General features: G+C 41.6%; 1 protein-coding gene across 6 annotated transcripts in view; it reads right to left on the minus strand.

Annotated features, from left to right (window-relative positions):
* The window catches only part of kmt2ca (lysine (K)-specific methyltransferase 2Ca), a 156,043-nt gene that overhangs the window by 85,291 nt on the left and 50,280 nt on the right, over window positions 1–20,472 (minus strand). For all 6 annotated transcript variants that reach the window (XM_053494647.1, XM_053494646.1, XM_053494649.1 and 3 more), the window contains exons 6-10: window positions 16,486–16,637; window positions 14,999–15,111; window positions 5,813–5,975; window positions 5,461–5,632; window positions 3,111–3,225 (exon numbers count right to left, since the gene is read on the minus strand). In XM_053494647.1, the coding sequence (XP_053350622.1) occupies window positions 3,111–3,225; window positions 5,461–5,632; window positions 5,813–5,975; window positions 14,999–15,111; window positions 16,486–16,637 (715 nt within the window). The remainder of the gene's footprint in view (window positions 1–3,110; window positions 3,226–5,460; window positions 5,633–5,812; window positions 5,976–14,998; window positions 15,112–16,485; window positions 16,638–20,472) is intronic.

Here is a 20,472-nt window from a genome sequence, read left to right on the forward strand (position 1 = left end):
GAGTTTAAATAAAATATAATAAATTAGCAAATGAAAAAACTAATATGGTGAAATATGTAAATATTTTATTTATATATATATATATATATATATATATATATATATATATAATTATAGATTATTATGTGTCATTTCTGAGCTAGTGTATTTGGGCTATGTTTAAAGAGGAACAAAAAGGATCGCAAAACGGCAATTATCTAAAATACTGCAAAATAAAATAAAAACACGTACAAGTTTAAAATAAAGAAGAATCAAACATTAACCTTTAAAAGTTTTTAACTAAGAGAGAGGCATTAAAACGCTGATAGTCTTAGACCCAGAGACCGAGTCACATGACTCTTAAAAGCAGAAATGAGAAGAAGCACGGGTAGAGGCTGCGTAATGCGGGAGTGTCTACTTGCCCATACAGGAGCTAAAGGCAACACTAACCAAAGATAGAACTTCTGCATTTAAGATCAAAAAGCTGCAAAAAGGAAAAAGACTAAAAAAATGTAAAAAGCTGTTACAACTGAAGGTCACCAGCTCTAACCTCGATGTGTCTTATTATAAGATTCGTAACGGACGACTAGACGGTGCTGAAGACGGACATGTGAGAGACGGGCGGGACGGAAGTAAAACCGCTCAGGTTCAAAGGAAAAGTTAAGGAGTGAACAGCGGTTCGACAAACAAAATTACCCATCAGTCCAATCAGCTGTCATAAAGCCTGGCATGAACTTCATGCACCACTCATTATTATTATTATTATTATTATTAAGGATAACATAAATAAACATTACATCATTTTAATATGGGTAATATTCAGTAATAATATAAAATCAATAAATCAGTAATATTAAACAGGCTACTGATCTTGTTAGGAGTAACAGTGTCATGTTTATTCACATTTTAATATCTTATTCGGTTTGTAACGGAGTGATGTCATCTTTAACGATGTCACAGAGTGTTACGGATCGAGGGATCTTGTCTCGTGTCGACTGACATTCCCTAAACAGTGCGCAGGGAGTGAGTATGGAGTAGATGGAACACAGCCTTAAGACACACGTCTCAGCCCTGGACACACCCGGTTTAACTCGTCAGTGTTTTTGGAACAGATGGAGCAGGGACAGGAGCAGGGACAGGAGCAGGGACGAGACAACATGGCCACATGTCCAGGGGGACCTGCGATTGAGGCGAACGTGAGAGCGGTAAAGGTGCAGGCGGACGTGTGGGAAATACGCGTAGACGTGCATCAAGAGCTTGTTCTCGTTACTGCCTTTTAAAACACACACAGATAAACAGGAAGTGTGTGAGAATGAAAGGACTGTGTGACGGTAGTGAAAGCTGCGCGTGTCTGAGCCGCGTGTACACACAGATCTAAAGCTTTAAACTCTGCACAGTAAAAAATACTTAAAGCCAAAGTCTGTGTGTGCAAAAGTCTGTGTGTGCAAAAGTGTGTGTGTGTGTGCGTGTGTGTGCGTGTGTGTGCACGTGTGTGCACGTGTGTGCACGTGTGTGCACGTGTGTGCACGTGTGTGCACGTGTGTGCACGTGTGTGTGTGCGTGTGTGCGTGGATCATCATGATAAAACAGTTCAGCTCCTGAATCTTACACACTACAGAATACTGAGAATAACTGCAAATGATACGAAAAAGATTTCAAACAAATCCATAATACAAAAAAAAATGTTTAAGTTACAGATATTAAAAATATTCATATACGTTTGTATTTAAAGGTGAAATGTTGGCAAAGTTTTATTAGAACTGGAGTGCGGATAATTTTTGACTCTCTCTCTCTCTCTCTCTCATATTCCCTCTCAAGTCAGATTCTTTTTATTCTCATCTTTCTCGCCCTTTGACTCTCCATCCCTCCATCCCCATCTCTCTCCCTCTCTCTATTTCTCTCTCGCAATTTTCTGTTACTGCCAGAACAGAAAAAAATAAGAGGGCTGCAGAACTGCACTAAAAGCACAGACACCGTTTTCAACTGACAGCTAAAACACACGAGAGACGAGAGGAGAGAGAGAGAGAGAGAAGAGAGGAGAGAGGAGAGAGAGAGAAGGAAAGAAGAAGCGAAAAGTGGAGAAAGAAGGGAAGAAAGAAAAGATGGAGAGAAAGAAGAAAGTGAATAGAAAGTGACGAGAGAGAGAACAGAGGTGAGAGAAAAAAGGAGAGTAAAGACCAAAGGAAAGAAAAGTGATGAAAGAGAGAAAGAGAGAAGAAAGAGGAAAGACCTAAAAGAAAGGAGAGAGACAAGAAAAGAGAAGATTTAGGAGGAAAAGGAACAGGCAAGGAGAAATGAGTAGAGAGAGGAGTGAAAGAAGAAAGAAGGATGGAGAGAGCAAAGAGAGTAAATGGAAAGAAAAGAGACTAAATAGTAGAGAAGTGAGAAGAAAGGAGAGGAGAAACTAGGAGAGAAAAGGGATGTAAGAGACAGAGAGAGATGGAGAGTAGAACAAGCCAAGACCGAGGAGAAAAGAGAGAAAAGAGAGGGAAGTGACACAAAGAAGAGATTAAGGTAGAGAGAAAGGAGAGAGTGAATAGAAAAAGGGATGAGAGAGAAAAGAGGTTAGAAGAAAAGAGGAGAGAAGAGTGATGTAGGAGGAAGAATAAGACAAGACAGAGAGAGAGAAGAGAGGAGAGGAGAGGAGCAAGAGAGCGAGCAGTTTCACAGCCTGAGGGGAAACGGCGTCGCGTGCTGAGGTTGTCTGTACTGAGCACTGAGGACGTTACTCTGTCACGCTTAATCACACTGCGTCACCACGTGTAAACACACACACACACACACACACACACACACACACACACACACACACTTTGTGCTGCAGGTCCGAGACACTCCTACGACGTGCTGCAGTGATGTGTTTTAAGCACACCTCACACTCTTGTGTGTTTTACACCGAGCGAGCTGATCTGATATTAATGACATCAAAGGAAAGTGACAGAAAACATCTGGGATGAGATAAGTAAAGGGGGCGGGGCTAGGGTAAGGCCACATGTGTACAATTCACATCTGTAAATCGTGTATGAGAGATCCTGGATTAGATACTGGGGGGGGGGGAAATGTTTTCTTTTATTATAGTGTAAACATTTTAAGTGTGTGTGTGTGTGTGTCTGGGATTCTAGAGTCCTTACCTTACACCTCCAGCCCCCAGTAGGGATGGACTCCATTACAGGCTCCAGGCAGAACGTGTGATATCCTTTGTCACACATGTCACACACCAGCATCTTGCTGTCCTCTCCAGGGTTCCTGAACACAAAACGACAACAAAAGTTAGTCACATAACGCCAAACACACACACAGACGACGACAAAACGACAACCAGCGTCAAGCAGTGAGACTCGATCCAATAAATTATCCGCGGTAATAATGACGCGCGGCGGCGTTTTTGCTGCTGGTCTAATTGAATTAGCTGTTCCACCCGGGGACGGCCATCTGCAGACTCCACGTGACGGCTTCATTACGCGCCTCAGACGGCGCTCTCCAGCTGACGGGGATGGCATTCGTCGCTTAAAAAGCCAAACAAACGAGTCATTAAGCACGGCGCGCGAGAGATGGCGCTCTGGCAGCCGCGGGCCCAGACCAGGTGATGAATTCATATCAGAGGGGCTGCAGACCTGAGATTTACGGGACACTGACAAACCCGAGCGCATGAGGATACGCAAGAGCGGCTGGAGACCGGACGTCCATCACGCTCGTTCCAGGAACGCATTTTTCAACCTGATGCAAATCCACTAAATGGGAACGTCATGTGATATTTACAGCCGCGGAGAGCGTGAGTGAAGCCTCCTCCGCCTCCTCAGAGCTTTGCAGTCTGGTTTATTCACTCGTCCGCATCAGCGAGGCCCTCGGAGAGAAGAACATCCGAGAGTCCAGAGTGAAAATAGAAACCAATCCGAGGCAGTCACGCACAGCCACGCTCGCGCACGTCTTATCTCAGGTCCAAAAGGAAAGAGCAATATAATAACATCTGTAACATTTGAGGTGAAGAACCTTTTTTTTTAAAGCCTTAAAGCAGATTCAAGAAATAAAAATTATTTTAAAAAAGTTCTACTCCAAGTCCAACATTTCCCCAAACACAATGCTGAGATATTCATTTTATCTCCTCAATTCCAACTGGGAACTAAATCCTTACGTAAATAACCTACACACAAAATCCTACCTCTTAATGAATGACCTGTTATAGTCTTTTATCTGTTTATATTTATTGTTGTGGAACGTCCAGAAAGACCTTAGCTCCTGTCCTCATCTACTGATACGCAAGTTAAATCCAAAATTCCCAAACTGCTGTTCAAGTTGACAGAAATTTTAAGTTCTACTTAAGTTTAAACGTTCTACTCAAAGTGAGTACAAAATTCTCAAACTGCTTTTGTGGTACAAAATTCCAAATTTAATACCAGGTATAAAATTCCCAAACTGCTATTCAAGTTGACAGATATTTTCAAAGTTCTACTTCAGCTCAAAATTCCCAAACTGCTACTCAAGTCAAGTCCACAATTCTCCCAAGATCTACTAAAGTCCCAAATGCTTAAACTGAATCAAAAATTCCCAAATTTATACCAAATTCCAAAATTCCCAAACAGACAAAGTAGTCCAAAATTTCCAAAAGTTCTACTCAAACAAAGTGAGTACAAAATTAATACCAAAGTCCAAGTTGAGTATAAAATTCCCAAACTGCTAATAAAGTCCAAAATTGACACCAAAGCCCATCATTTCCAAAGTGCCACTCAAACCAACATTAAAGTTCTACTTGAATGCTAAATTCCCAAAAATTCTACTCAAGGCCAAATTTCCTAGGTTCTACTAAATTAAGGTTCAAATTTCCCAAAGGTCTACTTAAACCCAAAATCCTGTTCAAGCTGAATGTAAAATTTTCAAATTGACATCAAAGTCCAACATTTTCTAAATGCAAAAGTCCAAAATTCCAAACTATTATTAAAATCCAAGATTCCAAAATTGACATAGAAGTTGGAAAGTTGTAATCAAGTTCAAAACTCCAAAACTGCTACTCAAGCCAGGTTAAAAATTCCCAAGTTCTAATCAAGTATAAAATTCCTAAACTTCTTTTCGAATACAAAATTTCAAAATTAATACAAAAGCCCAACATTCCCAAACTGCTACTCAAGTATAAAATTCTCAAAGTTCTGCTCACGTTGTGCGCTAAACTAATAATTAAATTAATGAATTTATTAATTTAATTAAACTGCTAGTCGTGGTACATCTAATCTCCCAGGTCTACTCCGAGTTTCAGGATCGAGTCTCAAGCAGAAAATAAACCAGGAAAGAAACAAAACTAGTCTAGCATGAAACGAGTCCTCCTGTATATACTCATGAGTCTTACACAACACCCGCACACATCATCACAGTCAGCTGACCTCATCGTTACTAATAAAAGACAAACGTGGAGGCGCCTGTGTTGCCTTTTTCTTTTTTTTTTTTCCTGACTTTGCAGCTGGAAACAGATTTCATTCATGAGAAACTCACCTGCATGTGAGACAGACTTTACAGTCGGGACACTGCCAGCCTGCCCTCATTAACGGCGTGACTGCTACTTCCAGGCATGCACCGTGGTAGTGCTGACCGCATGACGTGCAGAAGAGCTGGTCGTGCAGATCACCGGGACTGTCACACACCTGGCACTTCACACTCTCTTTATCTGAGACGGGAATACAATCTATTAGAGGACATTATTCATAATACATTGCGCTACGTTTCAGAATAAACTAATGCCATAATCAGGCATCACAGAAATGTGAGTGTGTGTATATGTGTGTGTGTGTGTGTGTGAGAGAGAGAGAGAGAGAGAGAGAGAGAGAGAGAGCAGTGAGTGACTCACATCGCAGGAGGGCGAGCTGGATGTGGTCAGGACAGAGCAGTGTGTACGTCCTGACGTCCTGGAAGGTGCTGGCGGCAGCAGCACAGGGGAAATGATAGGAGCGGCTACAGCCCTCCTCACAGCACTTAATGGAGGCTCCAAGGCGCTTACAATATGCACAGTACTACACACACACACACACACACACACACACACACACACACACACACACACACACAAAGAGAAAATAAAAAAATATCAATATTATTCATTTAATGGGCAAAAGTGTAAAAGTATTAATCAAGCACATTTTAAAACTAATGATTAACATTTAGACAGGTTAAAGTCAGGCATCAAACAACACACAACAAATAATAAAACAAGAATAATAAATAAATAAATAAATAAATAAATAAATAAACTGTTCCTCCTGTCCAAAATTCCCAAAACCAGTCCTCAAGTCGAGGCCCAATTCCCCAAATTCTTAAGCTGACTCCAAAATTTCCAAACTGCTACCCCAATTGAGTCCTAAGTTTCTGATATCAAGTTGAGTCCAAGAATTCCCCAAAGTGCTCATCAAGAGCCCAAAATTCTTAAAACCTGATGCTCAAATTGAGCTGCTCATTTAAAGTAAAAAAAAAAATCCCCAATCCACTGCTCAAGTCATGTTCAAAGTTCTCATAACCACCTCTCAAAAGTCCAAAATTCCCAAACCCACGCCTTAAGTTGAGTCCAAAATTCCCAAAACCGCTTCTCAAGGCAAGGTCAAAGATACCCAAACCCGCTCTTCGAGTCCACTGCTATTCAAGGTGCTATTCAAGTTCTACTTCAGTCCAAAATTTCCAAACTGCCACTCAAGTCAAGTCCGCAATTCTCCAAAGTCCGAAAATCTGCTCAAACTAGGTCGAAAATTCACAAATTGATACCAAAATTAGACACAGTAGTCCAAAATTTCTAAACGTTCTACTAAAAGTTAGTACAAAATTAATATCAAAGTCCAAACTGAGTATAAAATTCCCAAACTGCTAATAAAGTCCAAAATTGACACCAAAGCCCATCATTTCCAAAGTGCCACTCAAACCAACATTCAAGTTCTACTTAAATGCTAAATTCCCAAAAATTCTACTCAAGGCCAAATTTCCTAGGTTCTACTAAATTGAGGTCCAAAATTCCCAAAGGTCTACTTAAACCCAAAATCCTGTTCAAGTTCGGCTCTTCGAGTCCAAAATCTCCCAAGCTGCTACATGATTAAACACTACAATGAACTAAATGTACAAAAAATGTGATTCAGAAAACAAAAAACAAAAGGAGAATTGTTTCGTTTAAATATTAAAAGTCTCGCTTCAGTACAGCACATCACACACGCGCACACACACACACCACGCCAAGTGACCAGCTATCCGACACTGAATAGGAATCTTTAGTGACCATCATCATCATCATCATCACCATCTTCCCCACCGCTTTTCTCTCTTTTCGTGCGTTGTTCGTAATCTATTTGTTCTGGCTTGCATTTTTATGGCTCCTCTAAAGCCAGTAAGCCAAATGATTTTAGATTCGGCTTCAGAGTAAACACACTCTAGCTTTTAACACCGAACATCAAGTAATTATCGCCCACGCGGCGAGTCCTCTGGGGCCGACGGCGGCTCTCTGCCACGCTCTCTAGCCTCGAAACGTCAGCGTGAACCCTGAAAGCTTTTATTTACTAGACCCTGCAGCAGAGCTGCCTACGATGCAGAAACGTTCTGCTCTCCCTGCTGAGTGTGTGTGTGTGATTAAATTTCTGATGACTGACTGCGAAACCATTAGCGGTGATTGACACACAAATTCACCAATGTGCTTATAAATTCTGTAAGTAGGGGAAAGTTATTTACGGCACATGGCGGTCGGAGAGCCGAGGCTGCAACGGCTCCTGATGGCTCTAGCAGGCAGCGGAGAGAGGAAGGAGGAAAACTTAGTCCCTCGTTCCCATCTGTGTGCTCGTACCATCGATAAATCAAACGCTCCAGGAGCGCGGAGAAGGCGGTCCCGCTCCAAGTACAGAACGAGCCATCTCTCTAAATTAAGACGTCTGCCCTAAACCTGGCCCTGTCCGGCCCCCGGGGAGGAGCGGTACAAATGAGGAAACCCCCCGGGGGGTAATTCCAGCCCCGGTTTTCCAGGCTCGCTGAGCCGGTGATGAAAACCAGAGTGAAGGTCTGGAGGATTGAGCCGAGGGGACGCAACCCCGAGTTCATGTCGTCAAGCTGCAAAGTTTATTCCCTATTAAGGTTTTACGACCGCAAGTGATGTGCATTCGGAGATTTACTTTATTTTTTCCAAAAATTACTCGAATAAATTCCTCGGACTGATGCGACGCGGCCGGTGGTCTGATGTCTGGCGAATCTTTCGTGCGGAAGAGCGGCTGCGTGCAAGAACGGGCCGAGGTCTCGCTGTTTTCCGTGTTTTACTACAGAGTTAGTTATTTAATTAATTCATTAATTTGTGTAATTGATTAATTAGCTACATCTCGATTACTAAAGACATTTCTATAATAATATAATACACACTTCACAAGACGCGCTATCAATGTCCCAATGACAACAGTGTTAAATGACAAATAGAAAAATTTATTAAAAATTAATTACAATGATTATTATTCATTATTATTATTATTATTGCCTGAAAAACAATAATAAAACAATAATAATACTAATACTACTGCTAAACTACTACAACTTATAATGAGAATTATTATTATAATTACTCCTTGTTTTTTTGTTTATTTATTTAGTTATTATATAGTATTTTTGTAGCTTTTCTGCAATAAAAAAAATGGGGGGGGAGAATATAATATATTTCTGTACATATTTCTGTAATATTTATTAACTTAAACAGATTTTTTAAAGTTAACATAACTGTTTAAAGTTTTTTTTTATTTATTTATTTTTTATTATTATTATTATTCATTTAGGTAGGTTTTTTTTGGCAATAAAAAGTAAAAAATAATAATATGATATACTTCTGACAATTTTTAAAAACTATCTGTTAAATATTTATTTAACATCAATATTTTTTTTATTTTATTTTTTTATAAATTCCATTAAAAATATATATATATAAACACAATATAAATAAAAAAATTTTATTTTAAACACATAAATAAATAATTATAAGGATGGGGTCATAAAATGTGTTAATAATGCGCCCAACATCAGTCACATGATGTATACAAGTTGTCTAGGACGCCGCAGACGTTCAGACTAATCCCGCTTCTTATCTCAATTTATTTTTAAAAATAGCGAACAGGCCACGCCCACAAGTGCTAATCTTAGCGTTTGCTCCATGGCAACAGAAGATAACCCGAGGGCTGATCGGTGCCGTGTTGCCTGCTGGTGTGAACAGATGACGAAGGCGGCGTTGATGAACGCCAGAACCCCTCCCTCTTTTGGTGTCTGATAAGGCAGAGAGCGGCAGCGCGGAAGGACTACCCGTCCACCTCCACTCTGCTCCCGGAGACGTCCTGGAGCGTTACAGAGAAACACGGACGTCGGTGAGGCAGAACGGAGCCGGCAGCGCGCGGGGACGGGATAAATACAGAGGACGCTCTTAGTCTGGCTGAGATACAGGAGGGAAAAAAAAAAGAAATAATGAGGAAGCGATTTCATGCTGCAGTCTGGTCAAGGCTACGGCCCACGCCGCGCGGCTCCTTCCTCACCACCCGCTAACTAGCAACAAGTTAGCAAGTGGCCGAGCATTTAACACCAAGCCGCATGAGGGATGCCGAAGGTTACTATGGCAACTGGTGATGGGTTTCTGTTTCACCAGTGTTTTGTGGACCGGCGATTAAGGAACTGGGACACTGCCCATTGTCTGTGTTTAGGCTGATATAAAGAGAGAAGACAAGACACAAAAAGAGAAATTGAGACAGAGAAAAAAAACAAGCTGAAAAAAAAACAAGACTAGAAGACAGAAGTGCCAGAAAGAAAAATGAAATGGGGAGAAAAACAAGACAAAAAGAGATGAGACAGAGAGAAAAACTAAGAAAGAGATAGTGGGACACAAAGAAAGAGAGAGAGAGGGAGAGAGAGAGAGACGCAAAAAGAAGAAATGAGACTGCATATAAGAGGAAATGAGAGAAAGACAGTAAGACGCAAAGTAAGATGCCAAGAGAGACAATAATAAGATAGGACAAAACAGAGATAATGAGATGCAGAAAGACAGAAAATTAAACAATAAAAAGAGAAAGCAGGACAGAAAACAAGACAGAGGAAGCGAGACACGGAGAAAATGAGACAGTATGGAAGAGGAAATGAGACAAAAAAATTTGAGAGCAAGACAGAGAGAACAAGAGGCAGAGAAAGAAAATGAGACATGAAGAAAAAGAAATGCAGAGAAAAACTTGAGCAGAGAAAAATGAGGCAGAATAAAAAAAGGAAAAGCGAGACAGAAAGAACATGACACAATGAAAGAACACGAGACATAGAGAAAAGACACAGAGAAAATGAGCAATATAGAGAGTGAGGAGAGAAACATGACAATATGAAAAGTCAGAAAATGAGACAAAAAAAACAAGACAAGGGGACAGAGAACACGAATAACAGAGACATAAAACAAGATACAGAGAAAAAAGGATGACTGAGAGAAAATGAGGCACAGCAGAAAAGTAACAAAAAAAAGAAAGACACTCACAGACCTGACAGAGACAATGAGACAGAGGATAAAAGAGATACAGACAGAGACAGAAATAGAATGAAAAAGATATCATGATGGACAAAAAAAAACTAACTAACTAACAAACAGGAATGTGAGAAGAAAAAAGTGAGATAAAGCAAACGGGACTAAAAGACAGATGGACAGAACGAGACAGAGAGACAAGCTTTGGAGAAACAGGGGCGGGAGAAAGCAGGACAAAATCAAAACAGGTGGGGTGAGATAGTGCTGATCTTACAAAACCTGTTAAGAGCGAGTGCAACGCGCACACACACACACACAGACTACGGCTGACATTTGGTCTGAAAGCTAAATGAGCAAGGTGCCAATAGTTTAGCAGATTAGGGGCACAAACGCAATTAGAGGAACATGAGGTGGCGCTGAGCTCTGGGAGGTGAAGCTCATCCTGCGCTCCGTGACCTTTTCCATTTCACACCTCACTGAGCCTCACTGCCAGAGACAACCTTTACAGAGCAGCATCCGTCTCAGCCGGACTGTCTCTACTGTCTCCACACGCACACGCACACACACACACACACACACAAGGAGCTAAACACATGCTTCCACTATATACAAATTCCAAACAAACCAGTGCTATAACGTGTCAATCACGTGTTTAGATTAACCACCAGTGTTGGGCGTAGCGCGTTACAAAGTTACTAGCTAACTACCCCTATCTCACCTGTGCGGTTTGACCATGCGAGGACCGACGCGCGGAAAGATGGAAACCTAACCACAGCGCCAAACCTCGCGGTGAATCATGATGAACCGTACTTATGGCCACCGCGCGAATCCGCTAGTATTAGTAGTTAACAGATTACGGGCCAAACTTTACCGAGTGATGACGGTAGAATAATTATAAGGGTCTTAACTAAAACAACATGCATGAGGAATCACAAAGGAGTTTTCATTTTCTGCAAAGGAAAAGTACTCGAACTAACTACTCGTTACTTTTATCAGAAGGTAACGCTGTAATGTAACTGATTACTTTTTAAAGTAGTTTTGTAACGTAATTAGTTACTTTAAGAAGTAACATCCACCAACACTGTTAACCACATACACGAGACGCGACTCCGTCATAACAAGAGTTGCTCCTAATGTCTCATTTTCTTCTCGTATTTGAGTTATTTTCTCTCTCCTACTTTTTTGGGATCTGTCGTTTTCTATCGTTATGTCTCGTATCTTGTTTCTCTCCATCTCTTCGTCTCATTCCTCTTTCTGCACATGCCATTTTCTTTGTCGATTTGTTTTTGTCTCGTTTTCTTTCTCTGCATCTTGTTTTTATGCCAAATCTCGTTTCTCCAAACACATTTCTTTTTTTTCTCTCATTTTCTCTCCACATCTTATTTTCTCTTTCAATCTGTCTTGTTTTTTCACTCCACATCCCGTTTCTTTATCTTCATTTTTTCCTTCCACATCTCGTTTTCTGTCTCATTTTCTCTCTTTCTATCTGTCTTGTTTTCCTTTTCCCGTCTCGTCTTCTTTCTGCACATCCCATATTCTCACTTCAAGTCTCGTTTTCTCTCTCCACATCTCGTTTTCTTTCTCAATGCCTCATTTTTCCCTCCACATCTAATTTCCTCACTCTGCATCTTGTTTTCTTTGTCTCATTTTCTCTATTTTTTTCACATCTTTTCTTTTTCTGTCTTGTCTTCTTACTGAACCATCTCATTTTCTCTCTCCATGTCTTGTCTTGACTCTTTCATCCTGCGTCTATCTCTCTCTCTTTCTCCGCATCTCTCTCTGTATTTCATTTTCTCGACAAATCTAGTTTCTCTAACCACATCCTATTTCCTTTTTCTGTCTCGTTTTTTTCTCTCCATGTCTCATTTTCTATTTTAATCCCCTTGTTTTCTCACTCCATGCCTCATCCCTTTCCTTTTACATCTCAGTGTCTTACTCTGCATATCGTCTTCTCTGCATCTTATTTTTTTCTCAATCTGTCTCATTTCTCTTTTCATTTCCAAAACTTAAACTTAACATGTTAAAACTTAACATGTTTGTTTCACTTTTTGATTTTAAGCTACATGTTGCTGATATTTTAAATTATCAATGTGAGTGTTTTTAGGTTATTTTTTATAATTTGTCTATTTTTGTATTTTAATATCTATTGTATATGTTGTTATTTTTTTAGTTTAAGTCCATTTTTGTGATTGTTTTGTATTTTGATTGTGTGTTTAGATACGTTTTTTTGGTATCTGTTGTCTATTGTGTTATTTTATTACTTTATATGTCGCTGGTGGTTACAGTATGTTGTGTGTTCTGTAGTTTTGCTGTTTTACTGTATATTATCAGTTATGTACCGCCTTCTCTTGGCCAGGACGCACTTGTAAAAGTCTCAATGTGACTACCCTGGTAAAACTAAGGAAACATAAATAAATAAATAAATAAATTAATTAATTAAATAAATAAATATCTTGTTTGCTTTTTCGGTCTCATTTTCTTTCTGCACGTCTCATTCTCTCAGCATGGATGTTACAGCAATAATTTAATAAACGCTCTGTGAATCTCTCCGCACAACTCCAGTGGCTTCCGACCGACACCGGATGTTTCACTCTTTATGATTTCTCCAGGTTCAGCTCCAGGAATGAGGACAAATCTGCAGATTGAGCCGTGCAATAAAACTCTCAACACACACACACACAGGTAAAATGTGTATTATTGCTTAATAGTTACTTTCTTCATCACGTTGTATTAATTTAACAGTCACCAAAATAATAATAATAATAATAATAATAATAATAATCATAAATTACTGCCATACTTCACTTAAAAGGAAGACCGTATCCACTATGTGCGCTTTCTCTCTCTCTCTCTCTCTCACACACACACACACACACACACGCTAAAATGTTATCAGGTCCCAGAGGTGAGGAAAATGATTTGGAATAAAAACAATTAATTACCCCTAATGTGCCCATGTGCTCCCCCCCCCCCCCCCCCGCCCCCCCTTTTCCCCCCGGCAGACAGACCCGTTCTTCCCCTGTGTCCGTGTTTGCCTCATCACGTGGTGTTAATTAGCCTCAGCTTCACACGTGAGAGCGTAGCGGCGGCGGCGGAGGACTGATCCGCTCCTAATTGGGGAATATTTTAAAGAGCGGGAGACCCGCGGACGCCCCCGCGCCACCGCCGGTAATAAGCTCGCTCACGATTGGCTCGGAATGCTTAATCAGGAACGGCTCTGCCCGCGTGTCTTCAGGGACGATGGCCGCCTGGCGTGCATGTCCAGTGGGCGTGGCCTGTCCTGCTGTTTATCTAAGCATGCATGACGAGGTGTAGCGTATAAGTTATAACGCAGCGCTGAGAGTAATCCTAAATCTCACGTAAAGATCTCAAGCAGATGTAACAACGTTCCTGCGCGTTCTTCACGTTCCTGCAATCTCAGTGCTGCTCGTGATGTTTCGAGTGCATCACGCTGATTTCTTGAAGCGGTACACACACACACACACACACACCTAAGCACTTCTCTCTAAGCTAAAGAAACATCATGTTAATCCTGAGAGAGAGATAAGAACTGTTTGTTGGTAAAAGCTACACGAAGATGCTTCACGTTTAACGCCTCTGCAAATGAACTTCTCCAGCGTCTCACTGAAGCGGTGCGTCGAGACGCTACTAAATCCGGAGATCTTCCTGCAAAGCTTCTGCTCTTCACGAGCCTCTGGCTTTTAGAGAAGCTGAGCGAAGCTGCAGGAAAGAAAGACGCCTCACGACATCATTACTGGTCAGAGGTCTCGTTTTCCTCTCCAAATCGATCTCGTTTTCTCTCTCCACATCTCATTTCTCTTCTTCCACATCTCACTTTATCACTCTCCATCTTCTCTTCTCTTTCTGTCTGTCTGGTTTCTCTTTTCACATCTTGTTTTCTTTCTTTTATCACATCTCATTTTCTCTCTCCATGTCTCGTCTTCTCTCTCATCCTGTCTCTCTCGCCGCATCTTGTTTTCTTGTCTCGGTTTCTCTCTCTGCGTCTCAGTTTCTCTCACCACGTCTTTTTTTTCCCCCCTGGGTCTCATTTTCTCTCTCCACATCTCGTTTTCTCTTTCCGTGCCTCACTGCTTCTCTTTTACATCTCATGAGCGGGTCAGGGGTCGTCCCAGGTTCAAACCCTGTTGGGCCCTTGGGCGAGGCCCTTAAACCCTCAAGTGCTCAGATGTATAATGAGATAAAATACAATAATGTAAATTGCTCTGGATAGGGGCGTCTGCCAAATGCTGTAATGTAATTCGATGACCCGTGAGAATCTTCGACCCACGCTAAACAGACAAGCCCCGCCTCTTACTCTCCAGACACCCTGGCTCCTCCCACTTCATATTACAATAAAATCAATCAATTATAAAATTCCTTAGACGTCACTGTTACGCCTGAGTGGCTGCAAAACAAACGGCGCTGAAGAGGGAGGAGTCAGAGGAGGGGCATCTGCTGTGTGTGTGTGTGTGTGTGTGTGTGTGTGGGGAGTAGAGACTGAGCATTCAGGTGCAGGAGGGGTAATAATTAATAATTAATGAGCGTGCTGACCTCTGTGCTCCCTGAGTCAATGGCTTTGTCCACGTAGAGCTGAGCCTGGCCTCCTTCACCGCGCCACACCCCCTCTGACCACGCCGCACACCGCAGGTGAGCACAGCACTGCCCTGTAACACAACACACACACACACACACACACACAGAATGAATAACCAGACCGGTCACTCCGCTCAGCTGTTTACTGTCATGAGTAATGATTAGTGATGTTCCTAATTAAGAACATTAGCGTGTTTCTGGCTGGCTGTTGTTACTGCTATTGCACAGGAATCGTTTTATAAACCATAAACACAACAAATCTCACCATCCTCTCCGACAATTTATAGAGTATAATCAGTTTAATGATCACTAATTTACTGACTCATTACGGTGACTCACTCGGATTCAAAACAACCATGTTTTTTTGTTTTTTTCTTTACAAAACTGCTATAAACCTTTGGCAGGATTGAACACGCGCACACACACATACACACACTGCTTTCTAGGAATACGGCTGGCAGTTATTGCCGCACCCCTCTCGTACAGTCCTGACCTCACTCCAGCCATTTTCACATGTGCTTGGGTCATTAAAGGAGTTCCTGGGAGGCCGGCGTTTTAGACGTGAACCAGACATACGCTGATTCACTGATTAAACCTTTTACCTTGATGGGGTCTGAGCTCGTGATACACTGGGATGAGTGTATTAGTCTATCAGGGGATTATATAGAGAAATAAAGGAAGTTTTGAACTCCCAGGACTCTGTGTGTTCTGTTATTCTGCAAAATCTGAAGTCCCGGTTTGACTTGAACACGCCTTGTATATACCTACATAGATGCATTATGTCAATACAGTTATCAGTGCAGGTGGACCTAAAAGCAGCAGTTACACACAAAACTACTCACTAAGTAACTAACTAACTAACTAAGTAACTAACTAAGTAACACAAGCAACTATATTATAATTAAATATATATATTAACATAAAAACAAGATCCTAGAGGCACTCATTCCCCCTCACTGTACAACATCAAACTCACAGTAATGAACTAATGATGATGTCACTTAATAAGCACTCAGTGGCCGATTCGACAATTATTGGCACCCTTGTTAAAGGTGGGGTTTGAAAGATGGTAATTTAATAAATAATTAAAATTTGTGGATTATTAGGTTTATTCTAATAAAAAAAAAAATTAGAACCCTTAAAAGAAAGCTTAAAAACTCTTTTAAATCAATAAATTAATAATAAAAAATCTTAAGTGTATCTGATTGTGCATCTTTAACCACACTGTACTCACACTGGAAAAAAAAAAGGTTTCTGTAATGTCAACACACACCCATACTGGTGCCAAACCCGGGAAACACTAAACAAAAGAAGAGCACGGTGTATCGCCAGCGTGTGCTCACGTCCATCAAAGTCCCTCACTCAAACACCACCAGATGTCTATAACATCTGGACTGAGCACATCCCCTCACTCTCTGGTTGTTCTGCTCGTGTTCTGCTCGTACCAGTGGGGTCGAATAAGGACTGCACGTTGATGTCGTGTGGGAGGCCCAGCTGGCCCAGTTCGTCCCAGAGCTTGTGGACGGGCTCGTCGCTGAACGGGTCGGTGCTGCCCGGGGCCGAGGACGAGTGCAGTCCGCTGTCTGGAGAGCTGATCCTGGGGAGGGAGAGGAAGACAAAAGCACACAAGGTCAACAGCATGTCTCGCTTCACTGGAAACATGATGACTCGATTGACGATCGTTATCGATTCTGATCCGATTCCGTAGCGCTAATGCAGGGTATCGTCCCATCCGTCTCAAGCGGCTACGCTTCTTACAGGTTCAAAAGTATTGAAGTATCTAATAAACACTGAAATGCTGAGTAAATTGTGTTTAAACGTCATGTCATGTCTCGTACAAATCGATTAGCATTAACTCCCGCCAATCTGCAGCTCCACTCTCCAGTCCAGTAGGTGGCAGTATCACACCAACAGAGCATAAACTCAAAAAGAAGAAGACATATATCCGCAAAATCAGAGTATTTTCGCAATTTTGGATAATTTAACAGTCGTTAATAATGAGCAAAAAATAAAATAAAAACAAGTGTGAATAGATTCTGAATCAAATAATCAAACAGATCAACAAAAGTTTAATTTAATTTCCATAATCAATTTCATTGCACGGCTCTATTTCACATTTTTTTGTTTTTTTTTTTACATCGCATCCTCGAATGCTTTTTAAACAACATGTCAATTACTAAGCTCTGTGTGTGTGTGTGTGTGTGTGTGTGTGTGTGTGTGTGTGTGTGTGTGTGTGTGTGCACTCTGCTCGTGTCTAATGACACGATGTGAACCCTGCGGTACATCAGATCCTAATCTGACTTCATGTCTCCTGGGTCGGTTCCAGTACTTCGTCACATCATGTGTGTGAACGCAAACGTGAACCGGTGAGACGAGTGCAGGGAGCTGAACCCCAATTCTGCGTGTAGTGTATATACGGGGCTTCATGACCTCAGTGGACGGTGGGGGAGGAGAAGGGGGGGGGAGGGTGCAGTGGTGTACCAGGGGCACATTATGGAGACAGGAACAGACGTGGCACGATGAAGAGCCATCACGCTTTGGCCCCCACACAACGACTGGCTGTTCAGAGGGGGGATGAGCACCACCGGATACGGAGAGAGGGAGGGAGAGAGAGAGAGAGAAAGAGGGAGAGAGAAGGAGAGAGAAAGAGGGAGAGAGAGGGGGGAGAAGGAGAGAGAGAGAAGCGGAAAGCAGGAATTAACATTTAAAAAGAGCCCCGGACTGAACGAGGCGACTCTTCCTCCCCATGAAAGGCTACTGTATCCTCTCACCTCCATCACTGAGCATCTACATACACACTCTCACTCACACACACGCCTCGGACGCCCACTTCCTGCTCATTAGGGTTTATATCAGTGGAGGTGGAAAACACAGGCACACACACACACACACACACACACACCTTATCTGTGGCTTGGTTCAGATCTAAAATAGATCAGCACTCTACTTCCTTCCTATTAAGGTGTAGATCAGCAGAAAATACGCAAACACACACACACACACACACACACACACACACACACACACACACTTAACATAAAAAGGCTCCCCACTTTGCCCCCTCATTAAGGTTAATGTGAGTGAAAAGACATGGAGAGAGACACACACACACACACTATGTGTTTTCGCAAATACACATCTATACGTACATACAGTACACACACACACACATCCATTTTCACTCCACCAATAAAAGGCTCACAATACTCACAGCAGCAAAACCAAAAGATTCAATTCAATACTGACGCGCGGTTCAGCTGTCCCGACTCCGCTACCTCATGCTAGCTGGCTAGTTTCTTTATTTAGATTATGCGAGTTGAGCTACGTCAGTTTGTTAAATCCTGGGTGTGTCTCCAGCTAGCTAAACTAATTAAATTCTCCACAAGCTCTAAGATACGATCACAACAACCGCCTGTGCCTGTATTTTCTTAGATTTAGATAATAGGACAAAATTATCAAACGAAGACACGCGTCACGTTATAAAGGGTAACATAAATTGCTGTTATCGCTCTCCCCAAATCACACGAACATGACCACTTCCAGTTTCACTTCCCCATAAATTTACATCATCATTCAAACTTAATTTATTATGAAGCTTTAAAGATTTTACGGAAAAAAAGTCACCTTCGCTACTAAAGCTCGCTATTCAAGACATCTCGAATACTTAACGCAACACAGCGCGACCTCAGAACGTGAAGTTGCGCACGGAAAAAAACAAACCGCGATGACGAACCCGAGTCCACCAACACCGCCGGGCTTAAACATTCCGTTTTTACTCCCGACTGATGCGCACCAAGCGGCTCTCTAAATGAGCACTGTTCCACATAGAGCAGGGTCAGAGGGGCGCCAAAACATAATGTCACACGCTACGCGTTTATCAAACGGACGCTTACGTGCTATACGTCAACGTCTCTGTGTGATATAATTACGCTCTAGATAACCTTCTGCAGCTTATGAATATGGCGTGTCTGTAATACATCACCACACACACACACACACACACACACACTTCCGATCTCATCTTAGGGGCCATTTATCAAGACAAAACTAAATGCTGGAATAAAAGTTCATGATGCTGACACACAGGCAGAACCGGAAGTGATGGAGGGATGAAAAAAACACAAACGAGTGCGAGTTTAAAGGAATAAACGGTAAGTGGGGTTAAAACACTACTGACGCTTCGAACCAGTTTTAGGTACAAAAAGTTTGTGCACCCCTAACTAAAGCAACTTTTTATTTTTAAGCTTCCCTACAAGTCGTCTACATACGAACATTCAAGTTACAAACTTTGGAAGATACAAACATGCCTTCGCGTCTCTTCAGTGGCGGAAGTTAGGTCACAGTCATAAGTTTGGACAAATCATCTAATTCCATAGTCTTTACCAATATTTCTCCCTCTTTCTTCTTTGTAAAACAATACTAAAGCCGTTTATCCAAAACACACACAATGAACAGTTGATATTGAGATGTACATCTGCTACTTCTGCTCTTTGTTTGTTAATTAGTGATTTCCGAAGCTAGTAACTCTAAATTACCTTCTCCTCTTCTTTTCACCATAGTTTTTAATGGGTTTTGCAAATGCACTTGGGTGCAGGGTGCATCCCAGGATGTAGGGTAACGAGTGTAAAAGCCGCGGTGATGAAGTTGGTAATGCTAAGAAGAGGCCAGCGGTAAGGATGGAGAAAAAATGTGCAAAAATAGCAGAGAGATGATTTCGTTCAACCATACAATCGGGACGATTCTCAAGAATGAGGACAAGATCATGGGACATGTTAGTTTTATACTGTGTATAGCTGATTGTGTTAGTATCCTAGTACCTGGAAAATGTTTGTTGGACTTGAGAACAAATCTGACTTACGAACAAACTCTCGGAACGGAATTCGTTTGTATATAGGGGAGTTACTGTACTGGTGTATAACGAGTACCGATACCAGTACTCTGTAGTACACTTTCTTGAAACAAAACACTTTTCAGAGTGCTGCACGTCACACACACATGCTTTTGCTTTACTAATGCGTGGAACCTGAAACTGTTCTACATGTACGATACCAGTCAAACCTTTAGACACGCCTCTTAATTCAATTATGTCGAGAGCATTTGGATTATTTTGGATAAATGCCGTCAGTAGATGATGCTAGTCCTAACATCAGTGATCAAGCTGAGGGCTGAAACGTCCTGCAACAGGTTGTTCATCACAAACTCATCAGCTTCGCTTTGAAAGATTTTTGTGGCTTATTTATTTATTAAAATTCTGATTTCATCGCATGCAACTGTGCTGATGAGCAATGCCATACACTACTACTGCATACTGTATCTGATCTCTGTGAGCTCTTTGTGGTCCTCCAGTAACACGGCAACCGCTCACAAACATCATCATCACCGCCGCCACTGCCGCAGCATTACTGCTGACGACGCAACACACACACACACAC

This window comes from Clarias gariepinus, chromosome 4, assembly GCF_024256425.1.
Source record: "Clarias gariepinus isolate MV-2021 ecotype Netherlands chromosome 4, CGAR_prim_01v2, whole genome shotgun sequence".
NCBI lineage: Eukaryota > Metazoa > Chordata > Actinopteri > Siluriformes > Clariidae > Clarias > Clarias gariepinus.